The following is a 21,322-nucleotide window of genomic DNA, read 5'->3' on the forward strand; positions in this document are numbered from 1 at the left end:
GGGAGCCGAGCATGGCGGCCAGAGGCCAACCCGTGAAGAGAGAGAAGTAGGCCCCGGGCCGTGGAACGTGGAGCCGGCGACGGTGAAGAGGAGGCCTCATTGGAGCATTCACATCCCGACGATGTGTTCGACGAGTCGGGCAGAGGAGCGCAGCGCAACGAGCAGCAGCAGCAGACTCAACGACAAGCTGCAGCACGTCGGCCGGCAGCTCCATTTCGGGTAACTCGCAGTCCGGATGGGAGGAGGGGAGCCGGGCATGGTGGCCAGAGCGGGAGAAGCAGGCCACCACACGTGGAGCCGGCAACAGTGAGGAGGCGGCCGCGGTGAAGAGGAGGACGGAGCGGCTGAGGGACATCGTGCTCCCACTGCCACAGGAAGCCATTGTATTGACTCTGAAGGCGGCGCTGTATATATAGCTGACGCGTCCCTACGGGGAACAAGCATTCCATTGTACTTGTTACATATGGCAAATAAATCTAATCTGAATCTGAATCTGAATCTGATCCTAACCGCCAATCCACTATCACAGAACCATCTCCTGAATCTAACAGAATTAGACACACGAAATAGGAGCAGGATCAGGCTACACGGCCCCTGGGCCCGCTCCGCCACCCACAGGGCCATGACCGCTCCGAACCTAGACTCATGTCCAAATTCCTGCCCGCTCCCTTTACTTCTAGGAAACTGTCTATTTCTGTTTTAAATTTATGTAATGATGTAGCTTCGACAGCTTTTTGGGGCAGCATATTCCATGGACCTACCACCCTCTGAGTGAAGTAGTTCCTCCTCATCTCAGTTTTGAAAGAGCAGCCCCTTATTCTAAGACTATGCCCCCTAGTTCTAGTTTCACCCATCATCGGGAACATCCTCCCCGCATCCACCCGATCCAACCCCTTCACAATCTTATATGTTTCAATAAGATCGCCTCTCATTCTTCTGAACTCCAATGAGTAGAGTCCCAATCTACTCAACCTCTCCTCATATGTCCATCCCCTCATCCCCGGGATTAACCGAGTGAACCTTCTTTGTACTGACTCGAGAGCAAGTATGTCCTTTCTTAAGTATGGACACCAAAACTGTACGCAGTATTCCAGGTGCGGTCTCACCAATACCTTGTACAACTGAAGCAATACCTCCCTATTTTTATATTCTATCCCCCTAGCAATGAAAGCCAACATTCCATTGGCCTTCTTAATCACTTGCTGCACCTGCATACTAACCTTTTGAGTTTCGTGCACCAGGACCCCCAGATCCCTTTGTACTACAGTACTTTCCAGTTTCTTGCCATTAAGATAATAACTTGCTCTACGATTTTTCCTGCCAAAGTGCATAACCTCACACTTTCCTGTATTGTATTCCATCTGCCAAGTCTCTGCCCACTTACTTAGCCTGTCTATGTCCCCTTGCAGGTTTTTTATGTCCTCCTCACTCACTACTTTCCCTCCCATCTTAGTATCATCTGCAAACTTTGATATGTTACACTCGGTCCCCTCCTCCAAATCGTTAATATAGATTGTAAAGAGTTGGGGACCCAGCACTGACCCCTGCGGAACACCACTAGTTACTGATTGCCAGTCTGAGAATGAACCATTTATCCCAACTCTCTGCCTTCTGTTCGACAGCCAATCCTCTATCCATGCCAGAATATTACCCCCAATCCCGTGATTTTTTATCTTAAGCAATAATCTTTTGTGTGGCACCTTGTCAAATGCCTTTTGGAAGTCTAAATACACTACGTCCACTGGTTCCCCTTTATCCACCCTATATGTTACTTCCTCAAAGAACTCCAGCAAATTTGTCAAACATGACTTCCCCTTCACAAAACCATGCTGACTTTGTCCTATTAAATTATGATTATCCAAATGTCCTGTTACTGTCTCCTTAATAATGGACTCCAAAATTTTACCTACCACAGATGTTAGGCTAACCGGTCTATAGTTTCCAGCCTTCTGTCTACTGCCCTTTTTAAATAAGGGTGTTACATGAGCAGTTTTCCAGTCTGCCGGGACCTTTGCCGAGTCCAGGGAGTTTTGGAAAATTATTACCAATGCATCCACAATCCCTACCACCACTTCCCTCAAGACCCTAGGATGTAAGCCATCAGGTCAAATAGCCAATCCACTTTTTCCTCATAAGAGCCTTTTGAATTGCGATGAAATTTGATGCAGTGGAAAGTCCGACTCACTCCTGACTGCACATTGAAAATGTCATATGTAAACTCACCTCAGCATCCTCGTTAGGGCTATTAAATCATTTGAGTTGTGCTGCTGTGTGTACAATAGACAAGCAGATATTGTGTAGCCCTAAAGTTGTCCCAATTTGTTTTCTTAACTGCCAGAGAGGCCTTTGCGTTAGCAGCAAGTTACAGTTCTTCCCTTAGTTTTCCCCGAGTAAACCTCCCTCTGCCAACCATTAATGCTCGATTTACATTCATGCTGGGGAACAACGGCCAGCTCTTTGTTGTCTGCCAGATTACAAGTGTTGCATTTCTCCGGTATTTGCATACTTTGATTAATGAACATCTGGTGTTGCACCGTCATTGGGGAAAAGCTCGATGCCAAACAGTTCATTATCTTCTATTATTTTACACTCTATTAAAATGGCAGGCTTCAACAAGCATCTCCGGACAAAGTTATTTTATTAGGAAGAGCTTGTTCATATAATATTGCTCTCCCATTACTACTGTTTCAAGTACTTCCAACTGATGTTAATATAACATCTTGTTTGATGTGTAGCAGTGTACATTGTACTTAAAATATAGAACGCACACAGGCCATGTAGAATCTGTTTCCAAAGTCTTGTGGTAAAATAGACTCACTGCTATAACTATTATCTTACTAAGCACACTGCACACCAGATGGTATGTGTGTAGGTGAGGAGGACTGTAAGTATCAGCAGCTCTCTGATTGTAACATCTTTCAGTGTGAAGTAGGTCGCCAGCAGAATGGACTCATTACTGCCTTGGGTTTTTCAGGTGTACAGATTTCCCAGCGAAGCTGTTTTTAAAAAAAAAAAAAAAAAAAAAGAATTTCAGTGGTAAGCCCCATTGATCTGTTTGGCCCACAACAGAACGGGTTGGGAAGCTCTGGAGCCACAAGGATCAGCTGTTTATAAGTTGAATCCTAAAGGCCCATTTGCGATCCCCGGGCCTGTGATGATTTTGCTGATCCCAGTGAGAGTGGCAGCAATGGGTGCTGCAATTAGCCTCGGCAGGGAGGAGATCAGCCAAGGTGCCCACTGAATATGCATGTGTGTGGATTTTGGGTAAGAACATGGATCACGCTCCTTCACAGTTGAATACTCTGCTGACACATGGAACATTAGGAACAGGAATAGGCCATTCAGCCCCTCAAGCCTGCTCCGCGATTCAATGAGATCTTGGCTGATCTGCGACCAAACTCCATATACCCACCTTTGGCGCATATCCCTTAATACCTTTCGTTAACAGAAAGCTAACAATCTCCGATCTAAAATTAACAATTGATCTAGCATCAATTGCCATTTGTGGAAGAGAGTTCCAAATTTCTACCACCCATTGTGTTTAGAAGTGTTTCCTAATTTCACTCCTGAAAGGTCTGGCTCTAATTTTTAGACTATGCCCCCTAGTCCTAGAATCCCCAACCAGCAGAAATAGTTTCTCTCCATCTACCCCATCTGTTCCCCTTAATATCCTGAAAACTTTGATCAGATCACCCCTTAACCTTCTAAATTCTAGGGAATACAACCCTAATTTGTGTAATATCTCCTCATAACTTAACCCTTGAATTCTGGGTATCATTCTGGCTTTGGACGATGGTGTAGAACGAGTGATATCAGATCAGTCACCTGTTGTACATCCCTTCCGATTAAAGACAATGGAAATTAAAATCGGGGGAGATGTACAAGGGACGGCTGATCCGATATCGCCCGCTTTACATTATCGCCCAATGTCAAAATTACCCCCACTCTGTCTGTCTCACTCATCAAGAATGTACCTGAGGGCATTTTATGGCTAACTCCTGGAGGTCTGAATTCTTATATGTCTTACTTGGGTTATAAATTAATGCTTGGTGTTATTGGTAGGTTGCTGTCCAACACAGTGATTCAGAATGAACCTCCATCGCACAAAGCCCAAAACACTGCTGTTGTCCTTCCTGTACTATCAATAATCACATGTACTATCAATAAAAACAATGCTTGAAAGAAGTTGCATCTTGTTAATTTTGCCCCCCCCCCCCCCCCCCCCCCCCCATGTTTCAAGTGATTTTATTCGCTACCACTCTAGATCTCTCTAGACCATGCAGGAACTGACGAGAGGATGGGCAGACAAATCGCTCTCAGGCCTGAGCCGAGGCCACTTTCCACCCAGCTGCTAAAGGGATTAATTTCCTTTGCCCCCTTGCCTGCATCACCCACACAATCGCAGAAACATACCTACTTCTAAGTAACCACTGACAATGTAGCCTAAACTGGAAATGTTCACTGTGTGTAATGAATTTTCTGGCACCAATAAACTTCCTACGACAGAGTGCATCTGTACATCAACATCTTGTACTGCCTCATCTTGCCAAATACTTATTTTGTTCAAAATGTTATCCATCCCTTACTCACCAAGGAATTTTACAGCACAGATAAAGGCCATTTTGCCCAACAGGTCTATGCCAGTGTTTATGTTCCACATGAGCCTCCTCTCACCTTACTTCATCTAATCCTATCAATATATCCTTCCATTCCTTTCCCCTTCATGTGCTTATCTAACTAACCCCTTAAATACATCTATGCTAGTCGCCTCAACCACTCCATGTGGTAGTGAGTTTCACATTCTAATCTTTGGTTAGTTATTATCACCCATGCATACTGAATCAATCTAACTATTATTAAAAGTCTTGTGTCTGTGTGATGTAGTGTGTAGAGTCCCTTAAACCAATCAGATATCAGAACCAGAGGTCACAATCACTTCAACCAAGCACCTGAGAACAGTACACTGAGCATTGCCCACCAACAAACCAGTGTTCTGGCAGATAGAATCTACCAAAGATGGAGGCCGAGCATCGTTGCGACATTGGTTCATACTTAATACACCCACATTGCAAACAGGTGGGTAAGAGTGAGCAACACCACAGGAGGCCCCCTAGAGTTACTTGTAAATGAATCAAGCACTAAGCCCACTCTGTCTTGACACATGCAAGTAGCATCATTAACATACTTTTCGACACAATTAAATTGATGTAATTTGATTGATGCCTTTTGGTGCTAGCTTCACTGACATAATTATTTACACTGATCCATTGTAAGAAAAAGAGCTGGTCTGCATCTAAAATTCTCCAGGCTTGCAGTTAAAACTAAAGATTCTACTCATCATATTTACCCAATAAAAAATTCCAGTCTGCTTCATTTTTAATTGCAAATCCTGCTCCAGGGACTGGCTCGCTTGCTTAAGAGGCAGCAATGTTCCATTCACCACTGAACATACTGCAGTCAATTATGGTAATGAATTGTCAATAAATATAAAAATTTAATATAGTCGGCTCGGAGTGAGTGGCAGATATGGACTTGCCTCACAGACAAATCTGCTACTGCTGCAAATATTAAGTGCACCTGAAAGAGCTGCTGGCAGGCGGACAAGTCCATAAGGGCCTACAGCACAGCTCAGGGAGTTAAAGAGCCCGTGGACAGGTCCCATGTGATGGCATCTCACTGTGCACTTTGAGGCGTCATCTACCTGAATACTGCAAAATACTTCACAATTAAGATCAAAGGTCTAAATTCAAAATAAATAAGTAAAAGGTAGTTCGGAATTCTTCTTGGTGAACACCATTTCCTAATGAGGTTCTCCTTTAACAAGTACGGCGTGCTTGATGTCTGATTGCTAGGATTAAATAAGGGTTGTGGGAAACCATCACACTGCATGGGATGGCTTTGGTTTGTATCCTTTATTAATCTGTTCTCTTGTTAAACCACAAAGCTCACAAGTAAGCACTTACCTCCCAGCTCAGAGGTTAAACCACATTTTATTTTCAATGTGGTCACAGCTGAAGTTAAGGCAGAGAAAATAAAAAATCATCCCTCGGAATAAAATTGACATAATGAATTATAAATTTTAAAGATCAATTTGTTCTGTCTTTTCCAGGTGGATTTCTCTGTGATCGCCTCACAGGCCGGGAGCACTCTCAATAATCTCATGAGTCACGCTCAGGAGCTTGTAGTGAAACTTCGCTCGTTACAGCTTGACCAGCGAGAGTTTGTGTGCCTCAAGTTCCTTGTGCTCTTCAGTTTAGGTAAGTGCCTCGTTCTTTTATCTTTCAACCTAATGTTATTGCGCTCAGCCAGTCAGTTGGACTCCGTGAACTAAAACAGGTAGACAAGTTGTCTCTCAGGTTAAAACTTTATGGGCAGTTATGGAGGCAGCTACACTATTAATCCTGGAGGTCAGGAAAAGATACAGGGGAACACAGACTCACATTAACAGTCATCTATAGTGGAACTCTATGAAGAAAACATGGGATAATCTAACATGATTGAGGTACGGGAATTTAAAGCTCTCATTATTTTTCAATAGGAATGAGAACTGACCCTGGATCCTCCATTGAGATATAGAATCCATCCATGTTTATTAGTGAAAATATGACTGTCAACCACTTTTTTCCATTGATTCCTCAACACATTTTTGGTATATAGAGAATAGTAGGTACCTGTGAGCTGTTAACAGGCCGCAATCTTATTGAGTGGCTAAGATGTTGTTACAAGAATGAACCCAAGTCATCATTCGAACCCTAAAGAGAGAAATCACTGCCATGTATTTTTTATGTAAAGTACACATGTGCACATGCACACTCAAGGTAGTGGATTAGCTGTCCATTTTACACCCCGCCTCAATTTCATTCCCATTGAACTCACGTAAATGAAAACCGGCCAGTGTGTAAAGCATGTGACTGATCCACTACTGCCCGTTTCCCACCCGAGGGTAAAAGTGAAAATTCACCACACTCACCACACACAGTGATTGGTGGGCAGTTTTATTCTGTTTACATTCCCTTCTTTTGATGGCGATGGGTATTATGACAGCCATTGATGGCAAGGATGTTATTTCCAGTTGCTCCATAATGATATCCTCAATGGGCAATTCATTGGGATGACACTAATGCAAGTTTATCAAGTGATTATCTACAGTGGTGTCATCACATTCATCACCTAGAAACTAATAAAGTCAGTATATGTACATACTATTCTAAATATATAAATCTATGTAATTTATAGACTTAAAAATGTTGCTTCCTCCACTATGCAGTTCATCAGATGTTGCTAGGTATCACAGTGGTTTCAATTCCCTTTCCCCAACAAAGGGGGAGATTTTGAGACCTCCCATTTGGTGGGTACGGCACGGTAGCACCCTGAAAGTAACACCCAGCCCCCACCATCACCATGGCCATCACTATGCTGCCTGAGTTCTCCGAATAGGTGGCCAAGACAGCCGACTGAAGCAAGTGCACACCTAATTTAAGTATTTCAGTCGGGATCCTTTGATGACCATAAGACCCTAAGCCATTTTAGGACTCAGCTGGGTGGAGCATGCAGCATGCACATTCCATCCCAGTACCAGCTGACAGTCCAGCCGAAGAAGAGCCCAAAAGTAAGTACTTATGTATTTTTGCTGGGCCAGGAGGAGCTGGAGTGCTCAGCTCAAGAATCAAGAAAAGATTTGAAAAGAAACAGGATGTGGGGAAAGACATGTATAAAGGGGCTCCTCCATTCTCTCTGAATAGCTGACCAGAGCATTCCTTTCACTGATACAAAAAGAAAATACTGCAGATGCTGGAAATCTGAAATAAAAACAGAAAATGTTGGAGATACTCAGCAGGTCAGGCAGCATCTGTGAAGAGAGAAACAGAGTTAACGTTTCAGGTCGATTACCTTTCGTCAGAATGAAATGTCATTGACCTGAAACATTAACTATGTTTCTCTCTTCACAGATGCTGCCTGACTTGCTGAGTATCTCCAGCATTTTCTGTTTTTATTCCTTTCACTGATCCTGGTACTGTTGCATCCTTTTCCTCCAGCGATCTCTTCCATTTGTTACCACCTCCCTCCAATCCCTGATCCCTTTTACACACTGTTCTTACAATCTATCTCTTTTAAATTTTTTGTCAGCTCTATAATTAACTCAATAAACGATTTGAAGAGAAACAGAATACAAACAGTTGCTCAGGTGCCCCTCATTCTAGCAGGACCTCAATTATCTGCCAATTTCCATTATCCGCCAGAGCGCCCTCTCCGTGAAGGTGGACAATCAAGGTTGAACCATTTCTGATTGCACTTTGGCTGTTGGTACTCTGGAATCTGCCCTGTTTACATTGTGGCTTTAAGAGCACTAGTGCTCATGGAGAAACACCTGCATGGACACAAGTTGGTGACTTTCATTATCTGGTTGGGAAACTTTTCCCCCTGTTGGGGTGGTCCTTATGGGGCAGCAATGCAGAAAATTGGTCCTTCATTTTTGTGGGCTGCTTGGCTGATTCAGAGATTGAGAGATGTGGAACCTAAACACTTTGTCTGGATATTGTTATCCCACACTTATCCAATGAGCATTTCAATCAAAGTTAGTGAGAAGGGTAATGTCCATAAAGATGGATGTTGGGTGAGAATAGGATCATGAGTATTTTTGTAGAGGATCCAATAAGCATAAAACGACCTTTAGGAACCAGGCAGGGGAGGCCTCCATTCGAATCATCACAGTCGTGTTATGGTGCACATGATTAAGACAGCTGATTGAGATACTTTGATAATCAGCAACAGCAAACTACATTTTCAGACTTCTCTGAAGGGAGCGAAATAGAATGATCAGTCATGGTGAGCTGCCCACATCAATCAATTACTCAGCCCATCACAGATTCTGACCCATTAACAGTGACATTTGTGCAGATTTAGTTCAGTCTTTCCCGCAGACAAACCATCCATTAGGATGAATATTTACTTGGGAGACAGACTGACGCACTGGCTTAGTACATTGTCCCTTCAAGTCTGGGAACTATGTTCGACTCGAGCCCAGAATAATGGGATTAAAGTCTGCTCACTCAGCCATCTGTATGTGAAATGAGTTTGAGCAGTCTCAACCCAGTTCCCTGTGAGCAAGGGCACGGGGAGCCAAAGTACAAATTGTCATAAAATTGGAAATCCCACTCACAGATTGGCTGGCTGGTGGAGGAAACAGATCTGTAACACCAAGGCAGTAGAAGGTCCTCTACTGAGGCTTGGGTTAAAGCGAGTGTTTGTAGCAGCACAGAGGGAGCTTCACTCTGCATCTAGTCTTGCTGTACATGATCTTGGAGAACTTGATGCAGACACTGAGGGGGAAACTCCATTGCACAGCACCAATACCCATCACTTTCATGAGGTAAAAATGTATTCAGTGACAAATTATATAGTAAATTTCCAAATAAACAGAAAGGTTTAAAGTCCTAATCCAGAAAGCCTTTTCACTACCTATTCATCATCCACACTGGAAGTGAAGCAGATAAGAGAAATGACTAGGTATTGATCCTCTCTATATAAAGATTCTTTACTTAATAAAATATTTAGGTGGAATACTGATGTACATCTGGCATATGAGCAATGTAAAATGAGGTTTCAGCATTTCATCAACACCTGTTGCATGTATTAGCTTGGATCGGGCAAAACAATTGCGTACGACTAGACTGGGTTGCATATGCATTATTATAAGAAACAAAAGCACAACAGTGCTAATGTATGTCATCATATTCTAGGCACCAGTATCTGTGGAGTGCAATCTGCAGTCAGCAAACGTGAGCTTCTACCCAATTTACAAAGGAACTCTGTGTGTGGGCTTGCACGCATGTGCAGAGTGTTGAAGTTATATTTCATCCAGTGAGAGACCCAAGTGATATGAGAATGCCTTGTTGAAACCTCGTGACTCACTGTCACTATCAATGTGAATCCGAAACTACTTTCCATCACTGCATAAGCAGCATGTAAACATACTGTTATACATACAAGCATTGCATGTTACATACCAGTGAACTCTACCATGATCCCCACATTACACCACAATCATATTACATAGACTCTTTCACTAAAAGTCTGTTTAACCAGTGGTTTATAAAGGTAAAGGTTGAGATGTTACAGAATCCTAGCAAGTAGAATTTTAGGATCCTGTAATAGTCATAAGAAGACTCCAGAGCTGGCAACCACACATGAGTAAATGTTTTCAAGCCCTTTGGCACAGTTTGAGTTTTACTTCTTTTACATGACGGGATAATATATCCAGCTTCCTGTGAGGTGTTACAAACTAAACCTGAGAGCAATGCGTTACTTTTATTTTATTAATAATATTACATCTGGTTTGAAAGAAATGGAATGAAATGCTATGAGTGACATCAAAGAGCGTGGCCTCTGCATGCCCCATTAGAACTGTTTGATCCTCTTTCGCGCTGGTCATTGTCAACTTCGACATATCAAGCAAGCCTCATTTCCACTGAAATAAGCTGGGAGGAAACTTGCCTGGCATGTGCTTAGAGGCTTAGGACACCTTCAAGGACACCCTCAAAGCCTCCTTGGAAAAAGTGTAACATCCCCACTGACACCTGGGAATCCCTGGCACAAGGCTGCACAAAGTGGAGGAGAAGCATCCGGGAAGGCACCGAACACCTCGAGTCTCTTCGCCGGGAGCAAGCGGAAGCCAAGTGCAAACAGCGGAAGGAGCGCACGTCAACCCAAGCACCCCACCCACCCGCCCCTCCAACCACCATCTGCCCCACCTGTGACAGAGACTCATCGGTCACCTGCGAACTCATTTTTAATGTGGAAGCAAGTCATCCTCGGTTCTGAGGGACTGCCTATGAGAAGAGAGAAGAGCAAACATGTAGAGAGCTGCAGTTTTTTTTCAGGGATAAATCCCCCTCTCTTCCCTCAGTATTCTACTATAGAACGAATGTATCCCGGTCAGAGGAAGCTGAAACATTGAATTCACTGAGATTAAGCATGAAATTGTAAAACTGGAGGAGGTAAGTCATCGAACAAGGTTTTGAATATCACCTGCCATGGTGAAAAGTTGGACTGTCCACCAGCATCAATTTGGAGAGAGCTGTGACAGAGTGAGGTTTCATTAGATGGGTAGCAGGATGACTAAAGCGCAGTATTTCATGTAATTCAGGTAAAGTGACTTTTTCATGGACTGGTCAATGATTGGTCACAGGCCGATGCACACACCTGACAGGCTGTGCATGTGCAGGATGAATGCCTTAAGTTTTAAAGGTCATTTGCTCTTGCTCTGAATGATAAATATTTATGTCAGAAGCACAGCGTTCTCTGCCATATTATTGATGGTACAGATTTACCTCTTAACAAGACTGCTTATAGTAAAGGCATTGACTTTAGTTTATCATCTGCATTGTAAATGTGTGTGTTGGGGGGGAATGCTAGTGCATAAACTGTAGGCTTTTCATTATTTGGTCTGATTGTAGTATATGTAATTGTTTGTATTCAAATACTGCATTACCATGAAGTAAGTTAAATAAATTTAACCATAAGACCACTGTTGTGCTCAGAGAATATAACTGTGTCATTAACCGTGGCCCCTTGCCTGTTTACTTTCTATATTAAACCAGTTATAAAGCTTCCGTTGGCTATGTCAGAAGCTGCTGTAGGGATTGTGGCATCCATACAGCAGGAAGCATCCCAATAAGCGTCTAAGATGTGAAGCTACATGGAATTACATAGAATTTTACAGCACAGAAACAGGCCATTTGGCCCAACCTGTCTATGCCAGAGTTTATGTTCCACACAAGCCTCCTCCCACCTTACTTCATCTAACCCCTAATCCTTCCATTCCTTTTCCTTCATGTACTTATCTAGCTACCCCTTAGATGCATCTAAGCTATTCACCTCAACTACTTCATGTGGTAGAGAATTCCACATTCTCACCAGCCTCTGAGTAAAGAGGTTTCTCCTGAAATCCTTATTGGATTTATTAGTGACTATATTGTATTTCTGGGCCCTAGTTTTGGACTCCCTCACAAGTATGGTTTTTCGAGTACTGAAGTACGAGTAAGTCAGTCACAAATTTGCTGCTGCATTAAGCATATTTTAAACCTAACAGTAAGAAATAAAAACAGTTATGTCTTGATGGCGACTACCATGGAAACCATGCTGAAGAGGCCCCATTCACTTGTGAACTCCAGTCTGATTCACCAAAATGTAATTTTTTTTATATTTTCTGTGTCACTGAGTTAGGTTTTCACAAACAGAAGGTTCATAAAGTTTATGTTTCGGATTTTTTTTTGTAATATCAGTGTGCTTTCTGGATGTCTGATGCTCAACATTTAAATAACATTAATTAAGGAATTACCGGTATTGGGTGATGGTTTTCCTAATAAGAGGCAACATTTCTTTCAAAATGTTTCAAAAACATATCCTATTAGTATGTTCTTTAACTACCACAGTACCCCTTCTTTCCCTTTACCTCAAACCTCTGTTTAACAGCTGTCAGCTCAATGTATGCGGCTGGACTGCAACTGGATATAAATTATTTAGATGCAGCTCGCACTATTTTGCAGTTGTAACTCACTGCAGATATTTATATAAATGTAGGACAGTGGGTTGCCAGAACTCTCAGTTTCTCCAGTGCTTTTCCCCTGTACTTTTAGACAAATTAACCTTTAATGGAAAGCAGTTTATAATCTCTGATATTTAACCCCAGTCAATACCCTGTGCATCTGCAGTATTTTGCTACAATACCCTGTGGGTTTTGACAACATGTTAATGACGGACCGTGTCTTTAGCAAGCCTAAGGTGACTTCTTTGAATAACTGAGCGGTTTTGTATAATATGGTCTCCGAGGAAGATGGAAATGTTTCTAAGATGATATGTATACTACAGAGCATATTTAACGACTGATTTTAGCATTCGTCAGTCCATCTAAAATTGTGGTGATCTGTTAGAAAGAAAAGAAAGTCTTGCATTTATATAGCGCCTTTCATGACCTCGGGACATCTCAAAATGCTTTACAGCCAGTGATGTACTTTTGAAGTGTAGCCACTGTTATAATGTAAGAAACGTTACTGCATAAGCTAATATAGAAACAGGAGCCTAGGAATTGGTGTCGGTGTAAAGGTTTAGCATTACTGGCTCGTTATAAGTCATTTTGCTGTTAAATACCTGTGAGGAAATTACAGTAGCGTTCTTCAGCTTGTGCTGCCTGCACCATCTGGTAACTTTGTTATGCACGTTAGTTCCAGGATTGTTGCTCGTTAAGGGGGGGCGGGGCAGGAGAATGTCCATGACATTCAATCTTCACAGATCGCACAAGCAATGCACTAATTCTGTGCTACAGCTGAGATTACAGGTTCTTCCACGTCAGGAGGGATTTTCAGCAGTTGCACAGTTTTTACAGACAGAAAGTTCACGGCATGGGTAAAGGTTCAATGCTCCCTTGTTTTTGGATTGAATGAAGGAGAAGCAGATAAGGCTGCCAGAGATGTCAGATGGCACCAGAGGCGTACTGACTGGATCCTTTTCTATGCCACTCATTGCATCTACAGGCCCAGACATGGAAATGACTGAAGAGCACTGTTTCGGAATGCTTAGGTTTAGCAGGGAGGCAGTTACTGAGCTGTGCCATGTTCATCAGGTGGGCCTGCAGATAATCACAGAATCACAGAATCCCCACAGTGCAGATAGAGGCCATTTCGGCCCATCGAGCCTGCACCGACACACATCCCACCCTATCCCCGTAACCCCACGTATTTAATCCCCTAACACTAAGGGTCAATTTATCATAGCCAAATCAACCTAACCTGCACATCTTTGGACTGTGGGAGGAAACCGGAGCACCCGGAGGAAACCCACGCAGACACAGGGAGAATGTGCAAACTCCACACAGACAGTCGCCCGAGGCCAGATTTGAACCCGGGTCCCTGGCGCTGTGAGGCAACAGTGCTAACCACTATGCCACCGTGCCCCCAATGTCAAACATAAGGACAGCACTGCTGGTGACCTATCGGGAGCTAGAGGTATATTGAGCTATGATTTGCTTTATTATTAATACAGTCTGTAAGCATTCTACAGGCCTATACCTTCATGCATTTCACTACACTTAATGGATCAGGGGTTGGGGGTGGTGTTGTACAGTGGGGAGGGTTGCGGAGGGATCCTGAATGTTCTTATGCTCTGTGACTGTTGGACTCCTCTGTACTTCTAGCCAGCTCTTGCAGGGTATTTTGCATGAATTCAAGTGAAGTACTACTCAGAAAATCAAGGTGCTCGTGTTAAGCCACTTTATCAAATCAAATCAAATCAACTTTTATTGTCATTGTTAGTGCACAAGTGCAGTACAACGAAATGTAGGCTTGCGGCTCCCGAGAGTGTACAATTTGGATTTGGACACTTAAACATTTCAACATACATTTGTACATATATATCAGCATAAATATGACCATAATAAAGTGCATCGGCAGATGTGCAGGCTTTAGTGTTTATTTGTGGAGTTCAGTAGGATGACAGCCCTGGGAAAGAAGCTGTTCCTAAATCTGGTCGTACGGGTGCGAATGCATCTGTAGCGTCTTCCAGATGGTAGGAGGGTGAACAGACTGTGGCTGGGGTGGGTAGGGTCTTTGATGATGGACCGTGCCCTCCGTAGGCAGCGTTTCTGATATATATGTTCTGTGGTCGGTAGCTGGGTGCCGGTAATGCGTTGGGCAGTTTTGACTACCCGCTGCAGGGCTTTCCGGTCATGGGAGCTACAGCTGCCGTACCATACCGTGATACAGTTTGTCAGGATGCTCTCTATAGTGCAGCGGTAGAAGTTAGAGAGGATCGGGGGTGACAGATTACATCCCTTCAGCCTCCTCAAGAAATATAGGCGCTGCTGGGCCTTCTTCACCAGAAAGGAGGTGTTGAGGGACCAGGAGAGGTCTTCCGTGATGTGGACTCCGAGGAACTTAAAGCTGGCCACCCTTTCCACCTCCGCCCCATTGATGTGGATGGGGGTGTGACTTCCGCCTTTGGACTTCCTGAAGTCCACGATTATTTCCTTTGTTTTCTTGGTGTTAAGGGCCAGGTTGTTGTCGGCGCACCACTTCACGAGATGCTGGACCTCCTCCCTGTAGGCTGACTCATCGTTGTTGGTGATCTGGCCTACTACCGTGGTGTCATCTGCAAACTTGATGATGGTGTTGGAACCATGAACAGCCACACAGTCGTGGGTGAAGAGGGAGTAGAGGAGGGGGCTCAGCACACATCCTTGTGGGGCCCCCGTGTTCAGGGTCAGGGGGGGGAGGTGTGGTTGCCTAATTTGACAGACTGGGGTCTGTTTGTTAGGAAGTCCAGGGTCCAGTTGCAGAGGGAAGTGTTCAGGCCAAGAGTTTGGAGTTTGGTGGCCAGCTTGTTGGGGACGATAGTGTTGAATGCTGAGCTGTAGTCTATAAACAACATTCTGATGTAGGTCTCCTTACCATCTAGGTGATTCAGTGCCGAGTGTAGAGCAGTTGTGATTGCATCCTCCGTTGATCTGACCGACACCAGTTCCAGTTATAAGTTGCTGTTTGTGTTTGTTTCATGCTGCAGGAAGGCCATGCATGACAAGGTGGGCTGTTTCTCTCGTGGCAGAACCTCACTGGATAATCTTCTACGAATGCTTAGGATAGGGTGGCACAAATTGCATAATAGGTTATGAGGGTACACTAAGCACATAGCATAGAAAGCTGCACTTTAACCTTACCTTGACAGATTTCTGCAGATCATCCATCTTTTTCCCAACCTGCATCTAAACCCACTGGGTCCAGCAAGCAGCTTCAACTCTGTCAGCATGCTCGCTGAACTAGTCACTCTTTAGGATGATGTCCTTCTGCCTCATGTATGACGGTCTTCCTTTCCAACACTTCATGGATGAGAGCCTTCAGTACTTAATCCTCAAATCTAGCTGCTCTCACTCTGATTGCCTCCATTTAATTGTAGGGGTAACTCCTGGCCTGCTCTTCCCTGTGCAAATTCAGGAATTTAAATGCCTGCTTGGTTCACCTAAGTGCTGCTTAGCAGCATCATTTCCCTCCCCCCCCACCCCCTTTCCTCTTTTTTTTACATGGCAGCTGTCTCTCATTCTGCCAGTACATTTCACACCTAATCTGAGCCGTCTTTTGTCTCTTTCACCATCTCGTCTCATTTTGAATACCTCTTAATGTCTCTTCACTTCTTTTGTTCTCTCCCAGCCCTGCCTTTTGATCTATTTCATTTCCTTTCCAGTTTTGAAAAAGGTTTCGACCCGAAACGTCGACTCTATTTTCTCTCCACGGATGTTGCCTGGCCTGCTGAGTTTTTCCAGCATTTTCTGTTGTTATTTCGGATTTCCAGCATCTGCAGTGTTTTGCTATCGTCATTTATTCAACCACTCCATTGGGAAGCCAACTGTGCAGGCAGAAGATCTGCACATGCTTTCAGAAACACTAATATCTGTTGACAGACAGGTGAGAACTTACCCAAAAACTTTACTTGTAGTTAACCCCGTCCCCCTGTTCTCCCCCCCCCCCCCCAACCAAAAAATTATCTCTTAATTATGTAGCCATGTATAATTTTAGAATGGATATTGTGCCCATTCAGATTGTGTAGCTGTGAATTTTCACTCTGTTTGATAATGAGTGCCTGCCCTTGGGAGCGCACTGTTTGATGGGTGGGTGGGAAATCAGGAAATGATAACAAAATACTGCGGATGCTGGAAATCAGGAAATGGTGATTGCTGCAGGAGTTGGATACCTGCAGCAGTTCAAAGGGGCAGTCGGCCTTGAAGAATTCCAAAATGTTGCTGATTCTGAGAATTTTTTGGCAATCTACTGACTTGGATATCTTCATTGATGATCCCTCCATCAATTCAGCTGACTACTTTGATATCATTATACTTCTCCTATCAATGCTGGATGTCTATTCTGTTCGGGTGTTCCTAACATCCAGCATTGCTAAGGTGATAATGATGGAAAATGGGATGTGTGACATCATTCGTCATTGTTACATATTTGGATGTGCCTTTCTGGCATCTGGTGGAAGTGATGCCAGATTGTACGTTGCGGGGCATATAGGAGGTGGGGATCTGCTGCAACATCGTTCTGCTCAATTTTGCATCCCTATCCACCCCATTACAGCTGCCAACCTGTGGAGAGAGCAAGGAAAATCTTGTTCTATAGGCTTAAAAGGGAAACACAAATTTTCATAAGAAAAATCAGAGTTGTACTGCTGTCTAGTTCTGATGGCAAAGGATTAGTCTCTTTAACTGGTGTTACTTTTGTGATTGAATTGACCAACATAGTCACAGGTTCCACTTCCTTGTTTAATATAATACATCTCTAATATGCAGTAGATCTGCAGTCATGAAGGGGAATAATCATTTATGTTTTATCATTTTTATGCACACATATTTTGCCTAATCAAAAGCAAATACAGCAGATGCTGTAAATCTGAAATAAAAACAGAAAATGCTGGAAATACTCAGCAGGTCAGGCAGCATCTGAGGAGAGAGAAACAGAGTTAACGTTTCAGGTCAATGACCTTTCATCAGAACTGGAAGAAGTTAGAGATTTAATAGTTTATAAGCAAGTACAGAGGCAGGGAAAAGGGGGTGGTGCGGGGGAGGAAAGAACAGAAGAGAACTGCTGTGATTTTTCCCAATATTCACTTCTCTCCTGAAGGCACTTTTTCTTGCCCACCAGTGGCTTGTTCATTTGTGACCCTAGATAGTGAGTGCTGGCTAGGTATTTGCCCATGGTAATACTCATTACTTTCATTACTGTGTGGAGAAAGGATAACAGGAAAAGGATGGGACTGGCTTGGGCGAGGCCTCTGACTTCACCTTGCCCCACTCCCTTCGTGCCCATTTCAGGATTTGTAAAGTGGTCTCTTCAAAGGCTCAGTGATGTGGGGTCTTCCTCCCATGTGGGTTTGCTCCCTCCCGTACTGTGCTCCCTGGTCCTACAATCAGTGAGGCGATGTTGAAAGTTTGATGGGTGCACACAGTGACAGCCAAGTGCTCACCATGCATCCCAGCATGTATGTGAGTAAATAAACATCCATCTTGCAGCTGCTTGCTTTGTGGGGTCACCTTTATAGATGGTAATGTCAAAATGGTCCAGTTTTACATGGCAAGGTTTGCCTTGTTGCATCATGGCCATTCATTTGAAGCTATGAAAGTCCCATCTGAGTGCTCCTCATGAGGCCTTAGTCAAGGAAAATCATTGTATACTTGCCCTGCATACTTTGCCTGTCTTCTAAGTATCGGGAAGCACCGGCTAACCTTGTCAGATGTTGTGAGGCTGCCAAACATCTTCCTCATCTGCTCCCAGGTTCTCCAAATGTTGGGGGTTGCATTCATCCTTTGTACCACCTCCTTTTGCAATCAGCACAACTCTTGTATGGGGTAGAAGGGTAGATGTCCGAAAATGCCAAACAGTTCAGCCGCCCTTTTGCCCACCTACTGTAAGAGCAACTCCACTGATGGATCACTGAATGAAAGTGTTCAGCAATGTCACTGATCCACTAGGCTGTCTGAAAAGCAAAGATTTTGGGCTGAGATTTCCTGCCTGGCCAAAAAAAAACATTGCCTTTAAATACAGCTGCACACAATCTACGCTAAGAGCTCACCATGAGTACCAGGGAGCCCAACCTTGGAGGATCGAGTGAAGTCAGCCATCTCATAAACACGAGCACATAGCTCATAGTGCTCCGGGCCTCACCATGAGGATTGGAAAATAAATTCAGTTATGATCACATGATAAGAAGAATTGTTGATTCTCAATTAGCGTGATGCTTACACAATTGGATTGTAGGGAGAGACTTCTTATATGACTTCTTAATGATCTCTCTCTCGGTGGACCAGTGAAACAATTGTAGATTAGTAATTATTTAGAGAACATTGTGTGGGAGGGCCATTATTCTGAGACTACAATGCAAGAGCAGAGTTTTGACCTAAGCATTGTGGACTGAAGGAGATATTGGAGCGAATTATTTTTGAATGATTCAATATTCAGCGCTTTGTGCGATAAGATCTACCCAGAGAGGTATCATGGTCGGAGCTGTTGATTCCACTGTGTTGTTTCACAGCATGTTTTTTCAACTGGAACCTTTTTAAATGCTGAGATCTGGAGGCTGGTCAGAAGTCTCATTGCCCTTGCAAATTATTGGGGTCACAATCTCTATTGGGGTGACAATTGGGGTGGAGGATCAGTAAGTGGTGTCACTGGCATGCCAACAAATTCTTCTGGGTAGTCAGCCAGCATAGCAGCTGGTCAACACTCAGCATCGGCACCAAGTCAAACAGTTGGCGGGGCAGGCGTGTCCGGGTGATTATTGCGTATAAAAGTGAGAGTGGTGCTCCTGAGAAAAATTGGTATATTTGGTGTCCTTCTCAAGGCACTAATAGCAGACAGGACTGATCGCAACACTGGATATCCCGAATTAATGCAGGAAAAATACAGAATAAGGTGGTTACTAAATTCGAGCACTTGGTCCAAGAAAATTGGAGAGATAGTTGCTAACAGTTACTAACGTTTATTTTCACTTGGCAGTGGTCAAGTAAAATGGGAAGGAATAGAACAGTGGGAAAAATACGAATCAAAAATGCCTCTGGTGGCTTGCCGATGCTTAAAAAGCATTTTTGCCGTACTGCATTGATTTACTAAACCCTTGCACAAGACACACACTGACAATATATGGTGCCCATTAAATCAGCTGCACAAATCCAGATCAGATAGTGTCTTTGACTTCATTTTAATTTCTGGGAAGCTAAAGTAAGTGCGAGTTAATAGAGCTTTAATCCAGTACAAGTGCAGCTTTAATGGGTAAAACAGTTAGGGCTTGTGTTAACGGAACCTGGCAGAGGAGATAAGCAGCGATTTGTCACTGGCTACATTTGACCGGGTGCCTGTAAAATGAAGTGCCAATAAAGAGGAGGTTAGACATTACTTGACCCATGTTCTCTTCATTCAGCAGCTTGTCTTTACACTGAACACAATCCTGAAACAAGCACCAAGTGACTGGCACCACATTACAATCACTGTCAAGCCTTAGATAAATGTAGTTCATTTAAAAATGAAGGGTTTATCAATGGGCAAATAATTGCTGAGCACTATTGATTCCCTGCATCTCACTCAACCTAGGACATCAGGGTTTGCTGAAATGGTAAACATTTAATCAGCATGCATGTCAAACAATAGACTCCATTCAACTGCTGCAAACCAGTGCAAAGAAAGACCAAAAGAGTTTAAACACCGCCATGACCTGACCTGCCAATACATATTTAATCTACTGTGTCTACATGTTATATGGTGCAGGAGAGGATATATTTTTTGCTTTTCCTGCCTGATAACAGAAGCATTAGCAAATTGACACTGCCGTCTGCAGATTGTCTTAAAGACAAGATGCGCAGGGGTTGATGATATTTGCAGAGCACGAGGGGGGGCTGATAATATTTGCGGAGTCTGACAGGACTTGATGTCCCCTACCAACCAAGAGGTCAGGCCATTGTAATTGTAAATCTGAGTGCCCTAGCCCCTGCATCATGTTACCGCTTAGTTTGGTTTCTGATGCATAGCGTATCCCAACATCATTCCTACATTGTAGGCACAGGTCGCAGCACACATGCAAATTCTAACGCTATGTAAAATAAAGTTGAGAGATTATCCCAGAGCAAATAAAAAGACAATGAGCTCATTAAAACAATAATTGAATATTGGCACAGTGTGTGTGCAGGCAGCTGGCTCCCTTAAATTACAACTCTGGATCGTCTTAAACACAAGATGCACAGGGGCTGACAGTATTTGCAGAATACAGGGGCTCTGCATATCTCTACTTTATTTTATACCATGTTAGCAATCAGGAACTTGCAGGGCGCTATGACATCAGCCTATAAGAGAAGTGATGCATGTATACGCCAAGCGTCGAGGATCAAACTCAGCGGTATGGTCATGTAGGTTTCCTCTGGTGCTGGACCTACTATAAATTGTAAATGGATTTCTAAAGAACAGGTTTACAATTTCACTACACCTCACACAGAGGGAATCTTCACCCACAATTAGGAATGGAATTCATATAATACTTGTTATAATCGCTATATTTTCCTGTCACAGCCTTACCAGGCTTAATTATAACTTTATTGTGGGAAATGTCACTGATACCGTATCATTGAATGAGCTGTCACTTACCAAGTCAGATTATTTCACATTTGGATTTTTTCTAGTTAGGGTAACTACATATGCAACATAATCATTGTCATTCAAGCAGAGATCTTTCTAACATGAGGAAAACTCCTGTGTATTTAAGATCAGAAGTACCTTTGTTAATTCATAACCCTATT

At 43.4% G+C, this 21,322-nt stretch overlaps 1 protein-coding gene across 4 annotated transcripts in view; it reads left to right on the top strand.

The window, feature by feature from the left end:
* nr5a2 (nuclear receptor subfamily 5, group A, member 2) overlaps nucleotides 1–21,322 on the top strand; it is a 258,604-nt gene that overhangs the window by 185,011 nt on the left and 52,271 nt on the right. For all 4 annotated transcript variants that reach the window (XM_085982428.1, XM_085982425.1, XM_085982427.1 and 1 more), the window contains one exon: nucleotides 6,110–6,257. In XM_085982428.1, the coding sequence (XP_085838554.1) occupies nucleotides 6,110–6,257 (148 nt within the window). The remainder of the gene's footprint in view (nucleotides 1–6,109; nucleotides 6,258–21,322) is intronic.

The sequence above is a fragment of the Somniosus microcephalus genome, chromosome 3 (assembly GCF_052327205.1).
Source record: "Somniosus microcephalus isolate GS21.2 chromosome 3, FLI_Smic_1.0, whole genome shotgun sequence".
NCBI lineage: Eukaryota > Metazoa > Chordata > Chondrichthyes > Squaliformes > Somniosidae > Somniosus > Somniosus microcephalus.